The 25,320-nt window shown below is 49.7% G+C and overlaps 10 protein-coding genes across 10 annotated transcripts; 6 read left to right on the forward strand and 4 right to left on the reverse strand.

Moving 5' to 3' along the window:
* Positions 1-646: 646 nt before the first annotated feature.
* Positions 647-1,876, forward strand: KD926_002656 (putative alpha/beta hydrolase; the record flags this gene model as incomplete). Its single annotated transcript, XM_053097115.1, has 6 exons — positions 647-831; positions 898-937; positions 1,010-1,134; positions 1,214-1,409; positions 1,486-1,789; positions 1,845-1,876. 6 exons carry the CDS (start codon positions 647-649, stop codon positions 1,874-1,876), a joined length of 882 nt encoding a protein of 293 aa, XP_052958747.1.
* Positions 1,877-2,248: 372 nt separating this feature from the next.
* Positions 2,249-4,681, reverse strand: KD926_002657 (uncharacterized protein; the record flags this gene model as incomplete). Its single annotated transcript, XM_053097116.1, has 1 exon — positions 2,249-4,681. One exon carries the CDS (start codon positions 4,679-4,681, stop codon positions 2,249-2,251), a length of 2,433 nt encoding a protein of 810 aa, XP_052958748.1.
* A 306-nt stretch (positions 4,682-4,987) lies between these two features.
* On the forward strand, positions 4,988-6,692 carry rvb2 (RuvB family ATP-dependent DNA helicase reptin; the record flags this gene model as incomplete). The annotated part of the gene is made up of 3 exons (XM_053097117.1): positions 4,988-5,122; positions 5,229-5,675; positions 5,739-6,692. 3 exons carry the CDS (start codon positions 4,988-4,990, stop codon positions 6,690-6,692), a joined length of 1,536 nt encoding a protein of 511 aa, XP_052958749.1.
* Positions 6,693-7,055: 363 nt separating this feature from the next.
* On the reverse strand, positions 7,056-8,420 carry KD926_002659 (Lin1 family protein; the record flags this gene model as incomplete). Its single annotated transcript, XM_053097118.1, has 1 exon — positions 7,056-8,420. The coding sequence occupies one exon, from the start codon at positions 8,418-8,420 to the stop codon at positions 7,056-7,058; it is 1,365 nt and encodes a 454-aa protein (XP_052958750.1).
* A 327-nt stretch (positions 8,421-8,747) lies between these two features.
* On the forward strand, positions 8,748-9,984 carry KD926_002660 (polyubiquitin-binding protein UFD1; the record flags this gene model as incomplete). Its single annotated transcript, XM_053097119.1, has 3 exons — positions 8,748-8,750; positions 8,808-9,125; positions 9,199-9,984. 3 exons carry the CDS (start codon positions 8,748-8,750, stop codon positions 9,982-9,984), a joined length of 1,107 nt encoding a protein of 368 aa, XP_052958751.1.
* A 587-nt stretch (positions 9,985-10,571) lies between these two features.
* KD926_002661 (TMEM53 family protein) lies at positions 10,572-11,438 on the forward strand (the record flags this gene model as incomplete). The annotated part of the gene is made up of 1 exon (XM_053097120.1): positions 10,572-11,438. The coding sequence occupies one exon, from the start codon at positions 10,572-10,574 to the stop codon at positions 11,436-11,438; it is 867 nt and encodes a 288-aa protein (XP_052958752.1).
* A 455-nt stretch (positions 11,439-11,893) lies between these two features.
* Positions 11,894-15,715, reverse strand: KD926_002662 (DNA-directed RNA polymerase III core subunit RET1; the record flags this gene model as incomplete). The annotated part of the gene is made up of 3 exons (XM_053097121.1): positions 11,894-14,705; positions 14,769-15,565; positions 15,656-15,715. The coding sequence occupies 3 exons, from the start codon at positions 15,713-15,715 to the stop codon at positions 11,894-11,896; spliced, it is 3,669 nt and encodes a 1,222-aa protein (XP_052958753.1).
* Positions 15,716-15,966: 251 nt separating this feature from the next.
* On the reverse strand, positions 15,967-16,908 carry KD926_002663 (ankyrin repeat domain-containing protein; the record flags this gene model as incomplete). The annotated part of the gene is made up of 1 exon (XM_053097122.1): positions 15,967-16,908. One exon carries the CDS (start codon positions 16,906-16,908, stop codon positions 15,967-15,969), a length of 942 nt encoding a protein of 313 aa, XP_052958754.1.
* A 2,044-nt stretch (positions 16,909-18,952) lies between these two features.
* KD926_002664 (uncharacterized protein) lies at positions 18,953-20,893 on the forward strand (the record flags this gene model as incomplete). The annotated part of the gene is made up of 1 exon (XM_053097123.1): positions 18,953-20,893. One exon carries the CDS (start codon positions 18,953-18,955, stop codon positions 20,891-20,893), a length of 1,941 nt encoding a protein of 646 aa, XP_052958755.1.
* A 520-nt stretch (positions 20,894-21,413) lies between these two features.
* Positions 21,414-22,226, forward strand: KD926_002665 (uncharacterized protein; the record flags this gene model as incomplete). The annotated part of the gene is made up of 3 exons (XM_053097126.1): positions 21,414-21,500; positions 21,580-21,658; positions 21,904-22,226. 3 exons carry the CDS (start codon positions 21,414-21,416, stop codon positions 22,224-22,226), a joined length of 489 nt encoding a protein of 162 aa, XP_052958756.1.
* Between the last annotated feature and the right edge of the window lie 3,094 nt (positions 22,227-25,320).

Here is a 25,320-nt window from a genome sequence, read left to right on the forward strand (position 1 = left end):
CGATTTTGCGAGCTAAAAGCTCAAAATATAAAGCGTATTTCCATGCTGAATCGGCTCGCTTTCTAGATGAATCAATTCCAGTCGTATAACGCGATATAAGATCGTCACTGTATCGCTGCAAGAAGCGGCTCGGCCACTGTTTTCCGGGTCGATTTCCACTGATTTCATGAGCGAGATTTCGCAGCATTTCATGCGAAATATAAAGGCCTCGCTCGCTTAATTCATTGATATTTGAAATAAGCACTTTCGCCTGTCGATCGTTGAGCAATCGCTGATTTTGATATTGATCATCTTTTGAATGTGTGACACTGTGAAAACGTCGAGATAGCGTTGAGCGGTTGATTCCATATTTTTTCGCTATAAATGTCAGCGTAGGCCGTTCTTCAGGCGTCATCGATTTTAACTCTGCAATTGCTTCATCAATTGGAGCCATATTCGTGGAGATATTGAGAGTCGAAAATCGTGAAAATATCGGTGTGCAATTGATTTTCGTGCATCAGGTGGGGGCGTGCATCAGGTGATCAACTACGGTACGTGGCCGACTCGCTTACCGATTACGTTAACTATCCGGAGAAGAGAAGGAGTCTCCGGATGAACTCCTCGAATCCAACTAAGGATCTGCTCCACCACGCAGCGTTGTAGAATCATGCAATCCATACGCGTGGCCCTTCGCGCCGCCTCGAGCATCCGTACATTCTCGACCTCCCGAGGCCTCCGCTCGGAGTTGTCCTTCCAGGTTTTCGGGCCGGAAAAGGAGGAAGCCAGCCGCAGCCCGATCGTCTTTCTGCATGGCCTGTTCGGTTCGAAACAGAACAATCGGAGTATTAGCCGGTATGTGCTTCAGGAATGGTTTGTCGTTCTCTCTCTCCGATTAAGTTAACTGAATGATCATGATAGGGCCTTGGCACGTGACCTCAACCGTCAGATCTTCACGCTGGTGTGTCCTGTTGACGTTGAAACTTCAATGTATCAGCCTAGATTATTCATTCATGCTTATGGACGTTCTTAGGATCTCCGGAATCATGGCCAATCATTCCATGCGAAAGAGCATAACTACTCGGTTATGGCAGAGGACGTGACCAAGTTCATTCACCAGCAGAACCTGGACCAGTGTATTCTCATCGGTCATTCCATGTATGTGAAAGCTAGTCATGCTACCGATGAGCCCAGGAGCTTGGTGGGATCAAAGGAGCCCAACTAATCCGTACAACAGGGGTGCGAAGACTGCCATGGCCGTGGCTCTTGATTCACCCAATTTGGTCTCGGCTTTAATCCCCGTGGACAATGCGCCTGTCAACGCGGCGCTGAAGAGTGACTTTGGCAAGTACGTTGAAGGCATGCAACATGTCGAGACCGAGAAAGTTAGCAAGCAATCAGAGGCAGACAAGATTCTCCAAGGTTACGAAGAGGTAAGTGGTGCCGTATTGGGGACTTGATAGAAGGCATACTTGCAGGGTATGATATTCACACGACACGGTCCTCTAGTCTCTGCCCATTCGTCAATTCCTCCTGACCAACCTGGTCCGCTCGGAAGAAGGCAAGACGATGAAATTCCGCGTGCCACTTTCTGTGATCGGCTCCTCTCTCGACAACATGGCAGGCTTCCCGTACCAGGAAGCCGACCTGGTCAAGTACGAGGGCCCGACGCTTTTCGTTAGAGGCACGAAAAGTCGATACGTTAGCGATAAATCGATCCCCGCCATCAAAAAGTTCTTCCCCCATGCTCAAATAGCCGATGTGGAGGCAGGCCACTGGTTGATCTCGGAGAACCCGGAAGCTTTCAGACAAGGTAGGCGTCGAAAGTATTCCAGAGGATACCATCCAGCTGACTTTTTTGCTTCTAGTCGTTGTTAAGTTTTTGCAAGAAACACCCTAGAAATTGGACGTATGCTAAACGAACAAGAACCAAAAGAGAAAGTTGGGGAAGGGAATAGACTAGATGGAGACTTGGCGGATGGCGCCCAGTTGCTTATTGGGATATGTGCAACATCAGAAGCTCATCATTTACTACAAAGAGTAAATGTGTAGAACAATTATACATACATTCAAGGGACAAGACCCGAAAGAAGATCCGAACGAGAGAAAAACGCCAAGAAAAAAGGAAGGGGAATAAAGTGGAAAGAAAATCACAGCTAGGCCGACGTATTCCAAGGTAATGAAGCATAGCATGGGTGGTATCTGGTGACGCCAAAATATCGCCGAGAATAAACAGAGGTGGTTGATGTTGATGTACAAACAAGTCTTCAACTTAATCGTCGATGGTAATCGGTTCCTCGACCTTCCGCTTCTTCCTTCTTTTTTTTCTTTTCGCTTCTGGGGTTTCATCTGGTCTAGGCGTCGAAGGAGCCGGGGATGCGAACGATGCCGGGGATTCTGACGGGGGCGCTGAGTCCTTCTCTTCGTTCGCTAGACTCGACGGACGAGGCCGTTTATTTTTCCTTTTCTGCTCCCGCAAAGCAAGACCTGGAATGGTCTCCGCAACGGCTTTGACTAGAGCCGCTTCGCGGGCAGGGCTTTCCTGCTTAGTTGTCTCCCTCTGAGCAGTTACCGGGGTCGACGCTTTGGATACATGTGACTCCATGGTCGCTCTGACGTTATCTAGCTCCTTGCACAGGTACTGGTATAGTTCGAGCGTAGACTCTTTGAATTCGTCGAAGCGGTCTCGCACCCCGTTGATGTCAACCTCCTGAGATGCGAGCTTATCACCCCGGTTAGTATCTGCCGCCTTCATTTCTGCGAAGTTTTTGGCCAATTCGTTGATTTGGGTGGATACGCTGCTGATCTGCTCCGAGAGACAGTCTCGCTCCTTATTCACGGTCTGTCTGATCCTGTCATCGTCCGCCTTGGCGCCTAGTTGTGTGATGAAGCTGGTCCTGAACCCGCTCATTTTTTGATCTAGAACATTAAATTTCGACTTGAGCACCTCAAGATCCCCAGGAGTGAGGATTTTGTCTTTGGCTGGATATTCACTGATCGTGTTGACCAAAGATCCTAGGTCGGCTCCCAGCGTACGAAATTCTTCGCTGCTGACTAGCTGCTGGTCCTCCGAGCCAAAGCGTTCCCACAGAGGCCCCAGGGACTGAGATAGACTCAAATGATCATCCTTTAGACGATTTAATTGCTCTAAGCGGGCAGAAGCATCTTGTCGTGTCGTGTCCATGTGAGATTGTAGCGTTTGATCTATGTCGTCAATTCTAGACAGCAACGGAGGTAATTCTTTGTCAATAAGCCCTTTGAGTCTGCTTGTCTGGTCTGTCAACTGACTGATGTTCGGATACATCTCTTGCATTGCAGCGACCATGTTCTTGACAACGGTTTCGGTCGTTAGATTGTTGTACCTAGTCTCCAGCGAATGCAACCCTATCCTGACAGTTTCAAGGGTCTTTTGCGTGTGCTGAACAGACACGGCCAGTTGCGCAACGTTTTGAGCTGCTGGGTTCTGCTGACGACTCAAATTTTGCATCCCATTTGCAAGGCGTACAATTTCATTGGACATATTTGCCGATCTATCCGCCTCAAGTTCCACTTTCTTCTTGATTTCCTCCAATTCTTTGAACTGAAGATCATCGCTTTTACTGCGTATTTCTGTAAGCTGTTTCAAACCATTATGGATCAATTGGACCTGAGGCATCGGATCGGGTGCGCTCTCCAGCTTTTGAAGCCGTGAAGTGAGTTCTTGTAGTTCAGCGTGAGGTAGATGCTGTTCTTGGCGTCCAGCGGCATGGCTACTTTCATAAGATAGCACATGGGTCTTGAGTTCAAACAACCCTTTCCGGATCGACTCGACGTCTTGGAGCTTGAGGCCGTCCAGCTTCTCCTCCTGCTCCTTCGTCTTCTCGCTTATTTTCGCAACAGAGGCAGTGAAGTGATTTTGTGACTTCCATAGCGGTTCGATCCTAGTCTCAAGGGACATTATTTTCTGTTTGCAATTATTCATTTCCGCAGGAAGCTTGGCTGAAGTTGTCTCAAGGTCCGTGAGTTTCTGTTTGAAATGATTGATTTCCGTGGCAATCTTGGCAGATGTCGTCTCTGAAGTGGAGGATAATGCTTGATATTGATCCATGCGCTCTTTAAAATCCCTACTATGCTTGGCTTGTGTCTTCCACTGACTTTCAAACCGTTCCCGCAGCTCGGAAAGCTTCGCGTTGAGTGTTGTTTCTAGAGTCTGGTTTCGTTCCCTGAGCTGTGACGATACGTGCTTTGTCGCGTGGACCTCGTGTTCCAATTCATGAATCTTCTCATTCGTCGTCGAAGATGGGAATTTAGACTTGAGTTCCTTCTCAAGCTGATGACGAGTGGAATCCTCCAGTGCTTTTTTGATCCGCGATATCTCGGCATCTTCATCATCACGCGCCCGCTGAAAGTACTCAATCGTGGCAGGAAAGTTCGGGTGAAGTCTGGCACGCTTTAATAGGCGCTCAGTTGACTCCTTCTGCTTTTGAAGCCTTTCCTTCTCTGCCCGGTTTTGAGTATCATGTATAGTGGCTTGCACCAACCCCGAGATTCCCTGTATGAAATCTCCGAAGCCGACATCATTCTGATTTGCAGTTCGGGGAAGAGCCGGAGAATTGGGAAGTTGTGGAGCCTGCAGTGTACTCAGACTTGTTCGAAGAGGCGGTCTAAGATGCGTCAGGCGGGGGTCGCGAGAAGTCGGGGCGTTGACGGGGTTTTCGGCATTCATTTTGTAGTCAGCGGAATGTAGATAAGGAGGGCTATTTCGAGACGCGATCAGGTGATGACAAGGTGAATGGGGTGTAGTGAATGTTGATTCTGAGAGCGCAACTTTTTTTTTTCTTGTGCCCACTTTCTGTACTCAAGGATTGTATAGGATCATTGTCGGCAAAGTACTAACTAGAGTTACCAAGACGCATGGAATACGCTGAGTCTCTAGTCTGTGATTTGGTCAAAATTGGAAAGCGCGAAAGCACTCCTAGAGAAGACAATCTCATGGAGCATGGAGCACGATGTCGCGCAACATAGCAACTGAATGAAACGACAAGAGGCAAACAAAAGATTCTGCCGGGCGGTGTATAAGGCGGCTGCCATTCTGCCAGGCGCAGCTCTTTCGCCCGGGATTCAAGGACCTCGCACTCTGATCCATTTTGCTGCTGTGACCGGCTTAGTGAGTACTGCATCTCAAGAGGCGCGCATTGTTCTAAATATTCGAAATGGCTGCTGTGAGTTCTGCTTCCCCTCTCGCGCAAATCTGCTCTCTAATGCCATCCCAGCCAATTTCTACGGTCGCGGAGACCAAGGAGCTCCGGGGTCTGAACCTCATCGCTGCTCATTCGCATATTCGGGGACTTGGTGTCGATGGGGATTCGTTGCAGCCCAGGACCTCTTCGCAGGGTCTTGTGGGTCAGGAGAAGGCTCGAAAGGCAGCCGCAGTCATTTTGCAGATGGTGAAGGAAGGGAATATTGCTGGTCGCGCCGTGTTAATCGCCGGACCTCCCAGCACGGGTAAAACTGCGATTGCCATGGGTATGGCCCAATCTCTAGGATCGGATGTCCCTTTTACGATGCTCGCCTCATCGGAAATCTTTTCGATGGAGATGTCGAAAACGGAAGCCCTCACGCAAGCTTTCCGGAAATCGATCGGCGTCCGGATTAAAGAGGAAAGTGAGATCATTGAGGGAGAGGTTGTGGAAATCCAGATCGATCGGAGCGTTACGGGCGTGAGTCTTGCTATTCATTAATCATCATATCACTGAGGGAATAATCGGTGCTAACTAGCTTAGGGCAATAAACAAGGAAAACTCACGATCAAAACCACCGACATGGAGACGATTTACGACATGGGCACGAAAATGATTGATTCGATGACTAAGGAGCGGGTGATGGCAGGAGACATCATCTCCATCGACAAGTCATCCGGCAAGATCACCAAGCTCGGACGCTCCTATGCCCGATCTCGAGACTACGATGCGATGGGTGCTGATACCAAATTTGTTCAGTGTCCTGAGGGTGAACTTCAGGTGCGCAAGGAAATTGTACACACCGTGAGCCTTCATGAGATTGATGTGATCAACTCGCGTTCACAAGGGTTCCTGGCTCTCTTTTCGGGAGACACGGGTGAGATTCGGAGTGAAGTCCGGGACCAAATCAATACCAAGGTGGCTGAATGGAAGGAAGAGGGCAAGGCGGAAATTATCCCTGGAGTCTTGTTCATTGATGAAGTACACATGCTTGACATTGAATGCTTCTCCTATGTCAACCGAGCGTTGGAGGCCGAACTCGCTCCCATCGTGATCATGGCCAGCAACCGTGGCCATACTCGAATTCGGGGAACGACCTACAACTCCCCTCACGGACTGCCTCTTGATTTCCTCGACCGTGTGGTAATTGTTAGCACCCAGGCATACTCAGCCGACGAAATCAGACAAATCCTAGCCATCCGAGCCCAGGAGGAAGAGATTGATCTGTCCCCAGACGCCCTGGCACTTCTCACCAAGATTGGACAAGAGTCAAACCTCCGATATGCCAGTCATATTGTCACAACATCCCATCTTCTGAGTCAGAAGCGGAAGGCAAAGGAGGTCAGCATTGATGACGTTCAGCGCAGCTACCGGTTGTTCTACGACCCTGCCCGAAGTGTCAAGTTTGTCAATGCCTATGAGCAGCGCTTCATCGGTGACCAGGGATTCGTCAACTTTTCCGCGGCAGCAGCTGGGGATGCCATGGAGATCTCATGAGGTGACTAAAGTGAATGATCTAAATTGGATCCGATGCTGCAAGGGCGGAGTAAACAGGGTGATTGAGCGTGTGAAAAAGAAATAAAAAACCTTGACATGCTTTTCGTTGCTTTTCATATTCATTTTTATTATTCCCTTGGTTTTCTTTACACATCAAGTGATGTACGATAATGCTGGCGCTTTGCTCAGAAATCAGTTGTGTGGGTATTTTGTCATTTGGGTCTCTAATTGGAATCTGTTAAATCATAGCATTAAAAGAGCGCGTCTACGCTCGAACGATAATTGTGAAACGAAACATCCCAAGATGTCGATTGATACTTTGCAGACTGACTCTTGACGTATGCCTTTTGTCCATGCAACTCATTATTGAGTAAAATTAGCTTCCCTTCTCCATTCGCCCGTGTCCGTTGTCCGTCGAAATTCAACGCCTTCACCAAAGTAACCAGCGTGGTTCCATGACTCCATCGTTGCACTATCGTATGGGCCATGTACAACTCCACCGTCTCGAGCATCAGACCAACGAAATTGCCACATGGTAGGAGTTTGATGATCGGCGGTGGTGGCGGTGTCCTCCTCCGGCGGATCAATCCAGTCTTCCCCTGTTTCCCGACGATATTGTCGAGTCAGAAGCTCACGTTCCGTATCGTAGATGTCGGCCTGGCCCCTGGTCATAAGGATATCTGCCGCACCCGTAACATCCTCAATGGTTTTCTTCCGCGCAGCCTCTTTGGGGTCATCTTCAGTCATATCCGTATCTTCAGCCGCGGTCTCTTTTTGCTTGGATCGATTCTTGTTGCGGTTGTTCTGCCATTTTGGCTTTTTGGGGGCTCCTTTGCCTATCCTGGCCAATGCCTCAAGTATCGTTTCGCCTCGCTTGAGGTTGATGATAAGCGTTTTTAAGACATCTGACGCAAGGACACTGTCGTTCGCCCTGTCCTTTTCCTTCCTCTCGGCCTCTCTTTTGTCGGCAGCCTCCTTCGCGAGTCGAATCTCCTTCTTCGAGACACCTTCCAGCCACGTATCGTGGACTGCATCGGGGTCGGCAGCTTTTCGAATGTAATTGCCTTGGTCATCAAATTTGCCCTCTTCTTGTTCCGTCTTCATGTTGAAAGCGTCGAGCAAGGGCGCATGCTTTTTCTTCGACCCTGCCCCTAGCTCCTCGTCCATTTCCCCATCGACTTTGGCACGTTCCTCCTCTCCAATTTCACTGTCGCTTTCTGCCTCGTCCGCGTCTACTTCGTCAGGTCCTCGGCTCAAGTCCGCATGTAGTGTGCCTCCACCCTTTGACCCAGCTACTTGGCCCTCAATTTCGTCATCTCGCAGGAAGCGCACATTCTTCTTGTTCTTGCGCATAGCCTCGTCGGCATCGACCTCCTCCGCACCGAAATCCTCTTCTAATTCTGCAAACATGTCGTCATCATCGGCGTCCTGTTTTGCACGGCTGGCCTTTGACTTGGCTTCGGACCGCGCATGGAAGCCTTCGTTGTCGCTGTCAGAGTCGTAACCGTCTAGATTGACGGCTTTGCGGCGCACTTGTTGTCCGCGACGGCCAATTTCATCTGCATCCAGAACAACATCGTCATCCAAGGCATCTGGGGCTAGAGTGGAGGGGTTTCGTAGGTCAAATCGCGGTTTCTTCGATGAAGGATCGTTCGCATCGTCTTCTTCATGGTGTGTTCGCGAGAAGTCTTCACCCGCCCGCTTGGGGCGAGCTTGAAAGCCAGACATTGGAGGCTGGGTTTGCGTATAAAAGGAAGGAGTAGATTCGAATAAGGTGACAAGGATATGGCAATTTTCGCAATAGCCGAAGTTAGAAAAAGGGCAATGAAGTGAGAGTTGAAAATGCGCGCTCGAGCTTGTCCGGGGTCGGGTCGGAAAATCATGGCGGAGGCATTTGCGTCACTGCGGGCGATCGATCACTGCTCTACGACCTTCCCTCAACATCTCCGTTTCGTCGATAGCATCGATCGCTATTGAGCCCCTCCTTCGCAAACTGCCTACCTCCAGCTCCTGATTCCCGGGAAAGCTTGATTGTAAGCGTCTACAGCTCCCAAGATGGTAAGATCACTCACTGCTACAACCGTTGTCGACCTCTTTGTATACTGACGACAGCAGTTCCGTCCGGACTACTGGGGCGACGACCCAATGGAGGGCGTTTACGGTTCGTCCATGCTTCGATCTGGAGGCGCCACGCGCCGTTTCGACGAATATTATCGATGCTACCCCGTTGTGATGATGCCCGGCCCTGAACGAGAGAATGTCAACCACGGCGGCAAGGTCATCATGCCGCCCAGCGCCCTGGACAAACTGACTCGGCTGCATATTACGTATCCCATGCTTTTCGAACTACACAATGGTGCTCGGGAGAGAATGACCCATGCTGGTGTATTGGAGTTCATCGCTGAAGAAGGAAAGATCTATTTACCTTACTGGGTAGGTTTTGCTTGGTCATCGAAAAGCTTGCCTTTCTTGTCGCGTCTGTGCTGATTATCGGGGACCCGTGCAGTTGATGCAAACTCTTCTTCTTGAACCCGGTGATCTCGTTCAAATCAAGTCGACCGACCTTCCTCCCGGCCAATTTATCAAGCTACAGGCCCAGTCGACCTCATTCCTTGACATCAGTGACCCCAAGGCCGTGCTAGAGAATGCCTTCCGCAATTTCTCTTGTCTCACCAAGGGCGACGTTTTCACCTTTACCTATAATGATCAGGTTTACGAGATGGCAGTGCTGGAAACCAAACCTTCGACGAACGCCAAGGCCGTTTCGGTTTTGGAAACGGATCTGGAAGTCGACTTCGCACCGCCCGTCGGATACGAGGAGATCCAACGCCAGAGCGGCACCAGCACCCCTCGGAGCGGCACAAGTGGGAAGCTGCCGTCGGGCGGGCTGCTTCATCCACAAGGGACAATGGCACAGGCAATCAACTATGCTGCTATTGCACCGGAATCGACCGATGCTGCCACAGGCGCGAGAGCGGTGTCGTCAAACTTCCTTGTTGGTGGACATCGTTTGAATGCCAAAAAGGGGAGCAAGACGCCAACCCCCAAGGCTTCAACGCCTACGCCGGGGGCCAGCAACCCCCAGCATCCTCCACCAGTCAAAAGGACCAACGGACCCCAGCCCTTACGGCTGCCGCCTAACCAATTGTTCTTTGGGTATGCGATCAAGCCTGTCAAGAAGCGAGATGACAGTGGGCAGGTTGTAGAGGATGAGAAGCCGCGCTTCCAAGGAGCTGGACAGACGCTTCGAGGGAAGAAGAAGGACACGGGGGGTTCGGCGACTCCTACGTAATGTCGTGCGAGCAATGCAATGGCTTAATGGTACTTGTGGCGTTCTCGTCGATGATCTTATTTCTTTCGATCTTCTTCTACTTTCTACCTGGCGAATACCAACCATGTCTCTAAATATCAGTGGGCACCAAACAAAACCCAGGTCGGACACATAAAGCATAGCGAGGACTGGCGTTTAATCAGGAGTTACTGTTTTCTTTTCATCGCTTTAATGCGACACAAGTAGAGAGAATGGCCAGTAAGGCAAGATTGCAATTTAATAACCCGATGCCATGAAGGCTGGGACTGAACGTATTCGTGACTAACGGCCGCAGGGAATGCCGAGACTCCTTTGCTGCGGCCTTCCGAACGGCGACTTATCGCTGAGCGCCGCCCCGTTTAATACGGATCGACTGCGCCTTGAGAACTTAACTTCCTCCAATCTCTTCGACCATCGAGTGTTTGCCCTGCCGGGTGGTATTTGACTCTGCCAGTCAAATTACGCTTCTTCCTAACGGGATTTGGTTGCATTGATATTTCTCGCTTCTTGGCCCTACCGTTTACCTCGGTCTGAAGGACAGTTCACCACAGCCTTATATCTACAGTACAATGACTTCCAATCCAAGACCGGATGATCCATTGGCAATCTTCACCAAGCTATCACCCTCGGTCTACATATCTGAGCCCGATGCCAATTCGCAGAATGGCCCAAATCCGTCCCAGACAATCGTACTTTCATTCTGGATGAATGCTCCTGCCAGAGCATTAACCAAGTACGTGGTCGAGTACAAGCGCTTGGCCCCATCTGCCCGAATCATTTTCATTCTCAGCACCTCGAATGATTTTCTCTTCCATTCCGCCACCCAAGCGCAGCATGAGCGCCTCTCGCCCGCTATCCAAGCCCTGCAGGCTTCGCTCCCTACCCCGAAGAGCCCAGTCTACCTGCACGTGTTCTCCAATGGCGGCGTCTTCACCTCCACCAACCTGCTTTCAGCCTACCACAAGGCAACGGGAACTGACTTACGCCTGACGTCAATCATCTTCGACAGCGCGCCGGGGCTCGCCACCGTGCCTGCCGCAATGAGGGCCTTCTCGTTTATCCTGCCCAAATTCTGGCTCCTCCGCATCTGCGGCAAGGTGCTGCTCTGGGTGGTCCTGGTGCTGGGCCACTGGAACCGCAAAATAACCGGCAATCTGGATGCTGTAAGTATCGCCCGCCAGGCGGCGAACGACCCGTCCGTGGTGCGCGGAACTGGTGGCAAAGACACCCCGCCCCGGTGTTATATATACTCCCATGCAGACGAACTGGTCAACTGGATGGATATCGAGGCGCATGCGGCCGAAGCACAGTCCAGGGGCTGGGTGGTTCGGCGGGAGAAGTTCGATGGCACGCCGCATGTTTCTCACATGAGGGCCGATCCGCAACGGTATTGGGGGATTGTGAGTGAGCATCTCAAACTATTGGATGGGGTATAGATTACGCAATGGAATAGACGTGGTCTGTTTTGAGGTGCCCTACGGTACCTGCATGTTATGTCATGAAGCTGCGCCTCGATGCAGGATTGCCGTCTGTTAGATCCGAGGGTTGGTTGGAGTCCCTGGCCAGTCCTTTCTCAATTTTTTTACGATTCGGTGTCTTCAGATCTAGATATATACTCGGTCTTTCATATATGGGTTGCTGATATGAGAGGGAATACTTGTATGGTTAGATTTCCGTGTGATATACTGTGAACCAGCAGAAAAAAGACCTCTACACTATATATTTGGAACAAGAATCATAACTCTATTCAAACCAAGTCACCGTGCGCTATGCATACAAACGATATGTACATTAACCACTGAACGCCTTTTCTGGAACACTTTTCGAGGCCGAGACCAACTTTTCCCTATTTGCATCCAGTTTCATTTTCCTCTTCAGTTTGTTTTTGCCTTTACCGTCCCTTCATCTCAGGAAACTCGTCCTCAAGCTTCAACCGAGCCGTGACATTCATACTCATCAATTCCTGAATCAGCAGCTTAGCCGCGTACGGAATAACCATCTTGACCACGCTGCGAGAAGACTTGCATCGCTGACACCAGTTCAGGTAGCCCATGAAGCCGCACTGCTCGCAGACGTCGATTTCATGACGATCAGACGAAATCATCAGTCGCTCGAGCAGGAGCTGACTTGTTCCGTAGGCGATCAGACAATCACGTTCCATCTCACCGAGACGCAGACCACCGTCTCGAGAACGACCTTCCGTGGGTTGGCGAGTGAGAATGGCGCGAGGGCCTCGCGCACGAGAGTGCATCTTATCCTGAACCATGTGTTTCAACTTCTGGTAGTAGATAGGGCCGGTGAAGACATAGAAGGGGAGAGCTTCGCCAGTAATACCGGACGTGAGGTAGTCCTTGCCACCGTAGCTGAAACCCTTGTCGATGAGGATCTGCGACATCTCCTGGACGGGACTGCCACCAAAACAGGTGCCATAGCCGTGCTGACCTGAGAGGACGCCGGCCTTACCGGCGACCAGCTCAAGCATTTTTCCGACTGTCATTCGAGAGGGGAAACCGTGGGGGTTCATGATAATGTCGGGGTTGATTCCTTGGTCGGTGAAGGGCATGTCGGCCTGATCGGCGATGATACCCACAACACCCTTCTGTCCGTGACGGGATGAGAACTTGTCACCAACTTCAGGTCGTCGCGTTTGACGGGTGAGCACCTTGACAAGCTGATTCTCATTTTCGGTGACGGAGACCATGACCTGATCAATGTACGCCGGGTCAGGAAGCTTATAGGTCATGGGAGTAGGCATGTATTGGACGGGTCGACCAACGTCAGAGCCGGTGATCCCGGAGCCGTGCGATTGATCAGGTGTAGCCTTGTTGATGTAGACCTCACCCGCGTTCACCTGTTCACCAACCGAAGCCAGACCATCACCCTCAAGGAGGGCATGTTTTCGGATAGGAGCGTCATTCTCATACTGGGGCGGACTCAACCGGTCTTTTGTGCCGTTGGAGTAACTCTTCAGGTTGGTAACCTGTTTCTTAAACACCTGGCAACGTCCGAATCCACGATCAACGGAGCCCTTGTTCAATACCAGCGCATCCTCAATATCGTATCCGGAGTAACTCATGACCGCGACAATAGCATTTTGCCCAGCGGGGAGATGATCGTACTTGGTCAGTTCAATCGTACGGGATTTGACCATCGGCTTTTGAGGGTACACCATGAGGTAAAGGATGGAATCGATACGGAGGAACTGGTTCGATGCAATTGCGCCAATAGCTTGCTTACCCATGGCACATTGGTAAGTGTTTCGTGGCGACTGGTTGTGGTGTGGATACGGAATTAGACCGGCCACGGCACCAAGGACAGTGAACGGCTCAATCTCCAAATGTGTAGTTGTCTCGCTGATGTCTTTCTCGTAAATGGAAATGAGTGAGTCGTTCTCCTCGTTGACATCAAGATATTCTACCAATCCCTGAGCAAGGAAGTCGTCAAATTCAATGGTACCCTCGCGCAATTTGCTCAAGTGCTCTGCATTCACGCGAGATTTCCCATTCTCGACAACAATCAAAGGTCTGCAAATTCGCCCGTCATCGGTGGCAACGTGGACGGCCCGCTGGTGGTGATTGATGTAGATACTGACAAACTCGGAAATCCGGCCCATCCGCCGCAGTCTCCGGAAGGAGTTCAGGAAAAATTTCGGGCGGCGGGTGAGTGCCATCGGCGTTCCGTTGATCGAAATCGTATAGCATCCAGGTCCATATAGCTCCTTTCCACCCACCGTTGCGATATCTTCGGCTCCCAGCATGAAAACCAAGTTCTTGACGGGTCCCTCCTCGTCGTTCGTGGTGATGTGTGTCATAAGCGCAAGGTTCTTAACAAGACCGCAGGCTTCACCTTCTGGAGTATCTGCTGGACAAAGCATACCAAACTGCGACGGCTGCAAAGCTCTGGGCCCACTGACTTTTCGGGTCTTTTCGAACTGACTGCTGATACGGGTCATCATACCCAGTGCGGCGATATAACTCAGTCGACTGAGCACGTGGGTGACACCAGCACGTTCCATACGGAAACGCTTCAAGCTCCAGTTACCAGTGGAGATAGCGCGATTCATACCCTGAGTGATATGATTGCTGTGCATGCTCATCACACTCCAGGCGTCGAACGCTTCAGCCCGATTACGCTTGTTCAAGACCTTATCAACGTTCATCTTGATGTCAAAGCAGAATTTCTTGAACAGATCCTCAAAGAGCAATGCCAACAGCTGACCTGCCAATTCCAGTCGTTTGTTTCCAAGGTAGTCGCGATCATCCACAAGCGAAGAGTCGTTCTTAGCCATGAGTACACGGCGAGCCATGTGGGCAACATAGATGGCCTTGGGCCGGAAGTCCATGTCATTGACTTCGATATGCGAGATGATCACGGATGCAATGGCCTCTACGGCTTCCTGCACGTGGGTTCGACGGTATGACATTTGCTTGCGGTTGATTTTGATGCGGGCACCGATCCAGTCCAAAGCCTGCTGCTGTGTATAGATACCAAGCTTGATGGCCTCCTCGAAGTTGATCGCGAAGTCCTCTTGATACACCTTATCAATTCCAGCGACGAGAAGCATCATCTCTTTATCAGTATGAATGCCCATGGCCTTGAGTAGAATGACGATGGGAATGTCCTCATTCAGAACGTTGTGCTTCACATAAAGCTTGTCCTTCTTGAGAATGATATAACTCTTCGACTTGCGCTCGTTGGACGAACTTGGAGAGAAAGTTAGTAAGAAGGCACTTGAGCTATGCAAAAGGGCGATCGTCTGGGCTTACCTGGTAACGGATGCTTGGACAATTTCCTTCTTGGGGTCTGTTTCGACGATAATTCTGTTTTTGCTCAACTGTTCTTGAACAAGAATGACCTTTTCTGTTCCGTTGACGATGAAGTAACCACCGGGATCCAGAGGACATTCGTTGAGCACGGTCATCTCCGCCGGCGACTTGTTGGACAGAACACATTTGGAGCTGCGAAGCATGACCGGCATTCTTCCAATGCAGACACCAATTTTCTTCACCCTTTGGCGACCACGGAGGTACTCGAAGTCGACTTGAATGGGCGCCGCGTACGTTGTGTCTCGAAGTCGACACTCTTGGGGAGACACCGACGATCCATCAAAGGCGACCCCAACATCCTGCGGCTCGTCGGCACGTCGCGGGACTCCAAGGTAAATGTCGGTAAACTTGATGTAGAAATTGTGGTCCACATCACTGCGGATGGTCGAGCTGGACTCCACGATCTTTTTCAACTGCACTTCGACGAGGTAGTTGTATGAGTCAATGTGTTGCTTCACCAGTCCTTTCACCTTCAGGAAGGCGGGCAACAGGTTCCATTTATCCTTGGCGGTGTTGATGGGATCCGTGAGAGATTTATTATAGTAGAAAGGTTCGAGGAGAGCATCGAATGGATCGCGATGGCGGTAGGAAGTATGTGACTCTTCGTGCTCGCCGCCCTGCTGATTTTGTGACTGAGTATTCTCCTCCTCCGCGGACTTTTCGGGCGCAGGTGGCGGGTTGGACTGAGCGGTGGATTTTTGCTTTGCTGCTTCGGCAGCGGCTGCTTTGGCGGCAGACTAGAGCAAAGAATCATAGAATGTTAGCATCAATCCATCGCATAGAAACAAATCAAAACGATCGCCGGTGCGGAGAAACTTTTGCCTCACCTCTGATGCCTTTGCTCGAGCGCTGGCAGCAACAGCCTGGGGCCTTTTACGTGGAGGCATGGCTGGTACGACGGTGATGAGCACCTATGACCTACTCCAGGAACGGTTTACGTCAAATAAGCGGTGCGAGCGACAGAGTCATTGCTGGTGCCGAGATGCAGGGCACAATTCTTTTTCTTTTCGTTATCGGCGAGGGGAAAAGATCCGAATTAATTTCTGGCTCCGAGGGGCCGCTTATGTCATCCACGAGCTGTCCCGAAAGGGCTAGACTAATCCGAGATGATTACCAATGAGCGCTAACCCAAAGCGCACTAGTTCGTTCCTGTCCTCCTTATCCGCCTTTCGCTGCTCAGGAACTCCACCACCTGCGAATGCCCATTCTGCGCACCCAGCCTGATCGGCGGACCCAAAGGCCCTTCAGAATCCATATCTGCGCCATGCTCAACTAATAACCGCACCATATCGATGTCTCCCGCCAGAGATGCTGCGGCCAGTGCCGTTCCTGCCGGTCCTCGGCTATCAACCAGGGCACCGTCGTGAAGTAGATTTTGAACTATCGTGAGGAGTCCGAACGATGCGGCATAATAGATGGGGTCGGGAGATTGTGCCAGCGAATCGCCCTCGGCATTTTCGGGCTCATCGAATGGTCTAAATCCGTCGAGGAAAGCCGTCCAATTGGTGTATGCCACATTGGACTCGAAGAATTCCCTGATCAGAGGAAGAATTCCGGATATGTCTGCTCCGGCGTGTCTCGCATGAACAGCCCAGTAATTGGTTGCATAGCGCAAGAGACCAGACGATTGGACAACCTCAGTTAACATCGTATATGGCTGACTGAACTGCAAAAGGTATGCAAGGCAATCGGCAGCAATAGATGCATGTGCTTTGGTCTCGCTCAGAGCGTATCGTTTTGCTGATCCCGTTTGGATCTCCTCTGAGAGCAAGTATTCTTTCACGGAGGAATTGGCAAGACGTACTTGCTGCCGCTGCTCTTGAAAATCGACCGAATCAGACTCGCCAACCTCTGCGTTTGTCGTCGTCACCAAAGAGCTTGGGAACAATTGAACAATATCCCGCGGGTCTGAAAATCGCTGAGCAGGATTGATTCGACTTTCGTGGTTGCCAGTAACTAGGCTTAACTCTGAGAGTTCCTCGATGTAAAGCGGTCTTGTAGCAAATGCCAGCCATTGCAGGCCTTTGAAAACCAGTGCGGCATGCTCCTCATCTATTTGTCCAAGGGCTTGGGAGCACATCTTTGAAATGAGGCGAAGAAATCCTTTGAAGTTGCCAAAATACTTGAAGAAATGTTAAGGCCTCGGGTATCTAGGTATTTTTGAAGAAATTTACTGCAAGAATAAGGAGAGAAAGGATTACTTATGTCCTTTTGATCAACTCAGCCACTTGGGGAGTGGGGCTCACAAGGCTGACACGCCATTTACAACGGCCAAGTAGACCCACTGTTATACACCCTGAAATTCCGACGGAGGGCTTGATGTCGATAGCGATATAGACCTTGGCTGAGTTCACTCTCTTTTTTATGGAGCCACGATGTCATTGAAGGTGTTTCATGACACAATTTCGTTAAAAACATGTCACCTTTAACATCGGTACTCATTTGCATTAACTCTACGCGGACGGATGAGTTTTGCGAAAGCCTGCGAACTCAAAGATTTGGACTTGAATGCGTCCTCGATCTCATCTAGAGATCTCCCTTTCGTCTCCGGGATCAAGATTGCACAAAACAAAGCCGTGAGCGGTGTACATCCGCCAAAAATAAAATAGGTACCAAAACTACTCTTGGATAGCAAAATTGGCCTTGTCAGCGCCACCAGAAAGTTGGTTGCCTAGTTACTGCCGTACGCCAGACTCGTTGCAGATGCGCGATTGCGTCGTAGTTGGATCTCCGCCTTAATATTGATAGCCCAACTGAGAGAATAAATCATTGCGAATATATAGATCGAAACATTGACTACTCATCGACCTGCGCCGGTGGAGCGTGCGCGACTTTGCCTGCATAAAAAGCACCCATCAGAAACATGGTCAGACTGAATCCAATGCCTATAGATAATCTTGTGCCGACCCCATTTGTCGGCCTAGAAAAGCGCTGGAATTGTCACGGCAAAAATCACGATAGCAGAGACACCTGAGGCAAAGAAGCTGGCATCAGCGGAGGCGAGCCCTACCTGTTCAAAGAGCAAAGGGGCATACTATGAAGGGAGTCTAATAAGTCCCTGTTCTGAAACGGTGTGGCTACCAACAAACTCACGTATAGGACTCTGTCGATACCGCTGAGTTACTGCATTCCCATCAAAAAGATAGCGAAAGATGTACGTGCTCGCACATTCTTCGAAATCTTTTACGTTATAAGGGTATTGAGGAGCATGTGAAGTGCACTTGAAGATGATGAGGTTGCTGCTAATGCAAACGAAAGAGCAGAGATCAGAATTCCAGCAAATATCTTACCTCAATGTTCGCCTGATCCTTCCTATAGGCGACGCGCCTATCTGTTTTATTAGATCCTTGTCTTGACACTTGAGTAACCCAATGCATGTATCGAGACTATGTTACTGCATAATTTACTACCTCACCTAGTTCTTGGAAGAAGGATACAATCTTTGCATGGGACGGGGATTCTGCCCACCCACATAAGCCCGCAACTAGAAATGCGTGGCTAAAGGCTTTTTTTCTAGCCACACAGTCATGTTTATCAACCAAGAAGGCGAAATTTAGCTCCACCCCCTTTGATTGACCAAAATAACCCGATGACTAGACACAAGGGGTCGAGAGACGGCATGATCATACCATCCCAACCGGTCTTGCGCAGAGTTTTCGCCGTCACCGGTGTCGCTCGCAGAAGATATACCATTTGGAACATGCGCTAGATCCAACCAGACAAATAAAGATTGGCTTCATCCAGTGCCGCATGAGTCGGTTGGCTTGGCATCTAATCTGATTCCGATGTTCGTCTTGATTCGCAGGATCGCCGCCGAACAGCTCCACTTATAACAACCCTTTTAGGAATTTGGTCGTCGTTGATTTTAGGAGACCAAGAGCTGGACCGAAATTCCCTGGATAAATGCTGTCTATTGGCCATAGTGTTTCAGGATCCGGATCTGATAACTTTAGCAGCAGTTTCTGCAGTGGAGTTTCGGAGAAGAATGAGTCGCCGTTCCCTGGAAAAGAGTTGGTATTATAATGGGTGATAACCAGCGCGGATTGCTATATATACCCCGACTGAGCCCTGCGCATGACTCTTGCTGTCTTTGGTACACCTAAGTTCTTCTTTTTCTTCACACTATGGATTCTGCAAAGGCAAGGGGAAGTGCTAGCCAGCCTGAAATCACAGTGCAGACCGAGCCGTCAGAACTGAGCAAGCGGGTGAATGACTCCAAGGGTGAACATGTTATCAATTTCCGCCTGGCTGATAGAGAGAAAGTACACAATGTTCAGCAAAGCGGAGTGAGTCGCATTGAAGCCTTTTCACGCCTGTTCGGTCGTCGACATCCCGTCGCAATCACCCTCTTCTTCTGCATTTTTGCCGTTGCCGTTTCCTTCTCGCTTGACCAGTCTACCACGTCGGCATACGATGTTTATGCGACGGGAGCCTTCAATCGCCAGTCCTATATCGGTGTGATCGAAATCGCCGAGGCCATCATCATCGCCGTGTCGAAGCCCTTCCTTGCCAAAATCTGCGACGTCTTTTCTCGGCAGATAGCATACCTTTTAATCTTGGTTTCTTACGTGGTTGGATACATTGTTGTGGCGACTTCACCCAATGCAGTAGCGCTATGCGTTGGTCGAGTTATCTCATCGACCGGACAAGCCGGCGTCGACCTGGTGACGGATATCATCGTCGGTGACCTGAGTCCGCTGCAATGGCGTGGGTTCACCAGTGCAATGACTTCGTTTCCTTTCCTCTTCCTACCTTTCGTCGGCTCCAAGATCCAGGCGAGTCTTTGTACTGGCAATACGGATAACTGCTGGAGATGGGGATATGGGATGTTCTGTATCATTGCACCAGTCTTAGTAACCCCTATCATCCTCACCCTCTTCTACGCAGACCGTCAGGCCAAAAGGGTAGGCGAACTTTCATTTGCCGCAAGTCGTCTTGAGACTAGATGGGCTGAAGAGGCCGGTACTATGCAGATCCAGCGATCAACTCTTCAAGACCGCCTTAAAACATTTTGGCAACTTCTCGATGAGATCGACATCATTGGTCTGATGCTCCTGGGGTTAGCTTTTGCCCTAATCTTGCTTCCATTCAGTCTCGTCAGTTACGCAGACGGCGGCTGGTCAAACGCCTCGATGATTGCTATGGTAGTCTGCGGCTTCGTTATCTTGGTCCTCTTCGTCCTCTGGGACATCTTTTGGGCCAACTATCCCCTACTGAATCGACGGGTCTGGCACAACAAGACCTTTATCTGTGCGGTGGTAATTGATATTTTCTACATGGTCAGCGGAAACATTCGCTCGACTTACTATACCACCTGGGTTTATGTCATCAAGCCGTGGGACAACTACAATTGGGGCAACTTTGTGGCCATCACAACGGTGGCACTCACCCTATTTGGCATTCTAGCAGGATTGTATCACCGCATCTTCCACCGCTACAAGATACTACAGATTTTCGGTCTGTCTTTGCGAATTCTTGCGTTGGGTATCACCTACTGGGCCGTTGGTCCGCACGCCAACACCGGCGCGCTGGTGATGTCCCAGATCCTCAATGCCATGGGTGGCGCATGCTCTGTCGTTGGAACTCGGGTAGCCTCGCAGGCCTCGGTGCCGCATCAGGATCTCGCTGCAATCATCTCGCAGCTGTCGCTCTGGACCAAACTTGGCTCTTCTGTTGGCTCCGCCATCTCTTCCCACATGTACACCAGCACCTATATGGGCCACTTGCTGAATGAAGGACTGGCGAGCGAAGATGCTGCCATCTTCTATGGTAGTGGTACTAAGGCTCGGACGATGTTCGCCTGGGGCACCGAAGAGCGAGAAGCCGGTATCCGTGCGTTCACCAATACCATCCGGCCAATGTACTTGACCGCTCTATGTCTTTCGGTGATCCCTTTGATTGCTGGTCTTTTGATGCCCAATTACTACTTGGGACGCACTCAAAATGTGGTTAACGGTACCGATAATGGCGGAGTTGTCGTTGATGAAGTCCGCGGTCAGCTACAGGAGAACGATAATCAAAAGAAGTCATGGGTAGCAAAGCTGTGGCGTGGTGTTCAGAACTAGAGCACCTTGGCTTAAAGGTCTTGACAATGTGAAAGATCACTTACCCAATTAAAGATTTTTATACTGTTTATTGGTGTTCTCTCACACTTCATGTTTAGCGATAGGCGAATCCCTGGCCTACGCTTTGTACTGCAATGTTAAGAAAGTTAATCTTGTCAACTGTAAAATTCTTGATCCTTTCCTCTCTCTCACTTGCTGATCTTTGCTTTCTTGTTGATTCGAGCCTGATATGGCTGTTGACATGTGACCAATCAAACGAGGACAATGCAAATGCACAAAACAAAGTGAATGTACTGTCCACCTACTGACCTACTGAACCACTGACCTGGCAACCACCCCCCAAACTCTCACTTGATGAAGAGAAAGAGGAGCAGACACGCGACAACCCTTTCCATTCTGGTTCATCAAGAAAACTGAATATTGCGCATCAGCAATCCTCTTCCTGTTTGCAGCTTGGCCTTTATTCGAATAACCCTACATACACCAAATCCTCAAATCCTCAAATCCTCAAATCACCACCATGGCCGAAGCAACTCACACCTTCGATCCTCAGGGCGAGGTCATCATAGTGTTAAAATGCATAAGCCATCCATTTGCTCCTTATGGCGTAAGTGAGCCAACCACCCAAATCCGACGAGCACTGAAGTGACACAAGCAAGAACGCCTATACTGATTCGATCCATCAGGGACAGAAAAGAAAGCGAAGATCAGAAAAGAGGGAGGTAGCTCGCAAGAAGAAAAAGGTGCATGAGGCTTCTAACGCCAGTGAGTTTACTTTACTATTTACCAAGTACCCATCTGTTAAGGACTTACCTACAGCTGATAAAACTTCATCTTCAGAATCATCTTCCGTAGATTCGAGTGAAGGTTCAAGCTCGGAATCGTCGAGTGAAGAAGACCCCGATGGTGAAGCGCCAGCTGTTGAAGAACCAACAACCAAATGCTATCGAATACGGGTGTCTGAAAAGCACCTCATCTTATCTCTGCGGTCTTTGAAAAAGCCCTTATAGGGGGTTGGAAAGAAGGAACCAGTCTGCTGGAGATGGGTTCGGTGGAAATAACAGCAGACGGCTGGGACCTCGAAGCGTTTTTGATCTTGATGAACATTTTCCACGCTCGCCCTCAAAAGGTACCCAAAGTTGTCAACCTCAAGTTGCTAGCCAAAGTCACCGTTCTGGCAGACTACTACGAGTGTCAAGAATCAGTCCAATACTTCGCCTTAAAGTGGTTCAAGCTTCCAGATGATGAGTTTTTCCCAAGTGATCACCGTGATCTGATGCTCACCATATGGATTGCCTGGGTCTCAAACTATCGTCCGCGTTCAAAAAGTTGACCTCAGCCGTTGTCCGCTATTCAAAACACTCGGTGATAAGTCTTGGTCTGCCAATTCCAGGAAAAGTGATCGGTAAGTTCTTGGGTTGTTCAAGAAGAAGAACAAATATTGACAACCATCTAGACGAACTGAATGGTCGCAGAGAAAGGTCGACTACTACATGTCTTTCCTCCCTCATCGAACAGCGAGACGCCTTCTCAATTGGAACCCGAAGCGGGTGTTGCTTTCAATGTAGTTCGATGATGTTTGGGCTGCTTTCGAAACGGATGCTTTTAAATGATATACTGCCTCCGCACCCACCGGCTCCCTTCCAAGGAATTTCCTACGACAAATTGCTGAGGACAATGGGATCAGTTCAATGCCTAGAGTGGCGTGTGTTCACTCCGAAACCAGGTCAAGGTCAAGATAAAAAAACATAAGTGTTCGACTGCAACCCTTTCTTTCCCCTCCGGTAAACAGGTGGAAATCGTCAAGGGATTGATTTTAAAAGAACTGCAAGAAAATCCCAAACGGTACGACTCGATTGCGCTCAACACTGATGGGGAAAAGCCAGTAAGTTCGGCGTGAGGTACTGTGGGAAGACCTGCTCAGTTAAGCTGTTTCGCCATGAGGTAATTGACTTGAATGTGGGTTAATATGGAATATGTACTCAAAGGTGCTGATCCTAAGAGAAGCCCGATCGTTGAACTGGAACTCTGTACCATGTGTGAGACTAATTTGGTGCCCGCTCATCTTCATGTTGATCCGCTCAAAAATTTTTGTTGTTTTGTTTTGCTTCTTGTTTATCTCTGATGATCCCTCCAAAACCGTTCACTCACGAGCCTGGCCCAGGGATCTGTTTCGGGACGTGCTTTTACATTCTGCCCCTGAAACCAATTTATTGTTTACTTTGTGTACTGGGCAACCAGTCGTTTATTGACGCAGCAGAATAAGCATGTAATTAGAACTTATATGCCATTGAAATGATATACCATGATGGTGATATACCAAGCCATGGTTCTAGTCAAAAAGGCTCAATCTGCCCTACTACGTCAGATAGTCGAAGTATAAGATACTCGGGGCCAAAGGTAACTACAATCATCTCTAGTGATCTTAGTAAAGTGTCATCGGTCCGTGATTGCCATTTTCTCTATCTCTGATCTTCAATAATCGAAATGAAAGGAAAGGTTTGTAGCGAATTCGGTATCTGGATTATATCTTCAACTGGCTGAGCTCGTGGCACCGAGAAACGAGAAGCCGATTTTACTAGTCTGATTTAGACGAGCTATTTACCAGTATACCGTGTCTAGCGGCACGAACCGTTCGATAGTAACGGGGCATGTAGTGCATAGATGGAACTTACTTCCATTTTGCCTTCTCTAGGAACACTTATGTGTACCATGGATGCTTGTTTTCTGGGAAATGGATAAGGCTGTTGGACGCACTATGAGCCGGTGAGTTGGACACATTCTGATCGTCGAGGGTATGGATTTTTTTTCACGCAAATGCTACATTGTATTTTCCAATTTGCCTAGTGAGCAACTAGATGAAATGGACGTACAGGAAAAACCCCTTGACTTGACAATTGGTACCCTACCCTAATCTACTTCATATCAACTAAGCAGATGAATACCAAAGGATACGTTGACATATCATTTGATCTAAAGCGAGATAATCATCGTGACCTGTCACAATCATCTTGACTCATCTCACCCAAAGAGGAAAATTAGAAAATATTCCGAGAAAAACAAAAAAAAGAAAAGAAAAGAGCGAACTCTATCAACGACACTCCACTGTGCAATTGCATCGTGAACATGATCCATCAACCGGGAAAGTTTGCCTGCTTCAGCGGCAGAATACATTTGCATGCCGTTGAAGTGACGTCTCGGGACAGAACCGGGGGACACGGCATAAGTCGTCCCCAGTCCAAGGGGGGAGATCCAACGCATCAACCGTAGAACCTAAGGTAAGTCATGCCCCCTTCCATTTCCCCATAGAGTCAGTTGCAGCATGGGAACGCAGTCCCGAACCTAGTAGAGCCTCCAATTTCTAGCCCAGTGGATGATGCCCAAGGTTTCTTCTGGGCGTATTTCAAGGCAACAAGGCTCAAGCATGGGCTCCCAACCTCCCTAGGCGCAGGACGCTCGATGGTCTGGCGTCCAGTCAGAAAAGACGATACCAGTGCCATCTCACACCCAAAACAGGCCAATGGCTGATCTAGATCTGTCCCACTGGCCAACTCACTTGCAGTGACTGCTCTGCAGAGAGGGCTCAAGGCGATACGTAACCCCTTGGGAATGGTCGTGATGGGCAGCTGTGAAATACAAGACAAGCGGGTAGGGTACACAGGACCTGATGACCACGACGCTAGGTAGGCTAGCAGTTTATCCAGATTATCATGGTGCGAGCGTCACCAAACACGGCTATCTCCGCTTTAGCTTGACTGACTGCTGGCGTGATAGCAGATGGCTGCAGTAGTCGGAAGCTCTGATCAACCGTTAGGTAGCCAGTGGGTACCCCACAAAAATCTGGACGAAAGATGTGCGTTCCGTCTCGGATAGGAGCTGTAGATTCCCGCAAACGCCCCCTCTCATCTTTACAGCCAAAGGTTGGTGATGGCGGAACAGCGCTCCCGGGTAGAGACCCTTCGGCTTGGTCATTCCGAAACCGCCGTACGAGTCACCACTCATGATCAGATGGATGCCTCCCTCACAACAAAAGCAAAAGGGGCCAAGCGATCTGGCTTTGCGGGGTTGGGCAACAAAACAGTTCAGACGTCGAGATGATAAGTAGGCATCTACTTAAATGACTTGCCAGACAGGGATTCTTAGCATGAGATACAGTGGGGGAAAAAATTGTCAATTACTGGCCTTAGGCGCACTTCGCGCCCACCTAATTGCCGAGAGCATTGTCCAAAAAAGCCCTCGGCGGTAGTTCTATTCATGTCCTCGGAGATTGTGGGGAGATCGTTCTAGAGGAGGGGAGGGAGAGGGGAGGGGGGGAAGCGATGACACTATGACTCTGGCGGTGGGCTATTTTCTTTGACCGCAACTTCAGAGCCCCTTGCCACCTGGCATTCGAGACCGTTCGTCCCCGTTCGGAGAAATTTCCATTC

This window comes from Aspergillus affinis, assembly GCF_023601865.1.
Source record: "Aspergillus affinis strain CMG 70 chromosome Unknown NODE_15_length_407527_cov_87_040692, whole genome shotgun sequence".
Classification (NCBI taxonomy): Eukaryota; Fungi; Ascomycota; class Eurotiomycetes; order Eurotiales; family Aspergillaceae; genus Aspergillus; species Aspergillus affinis.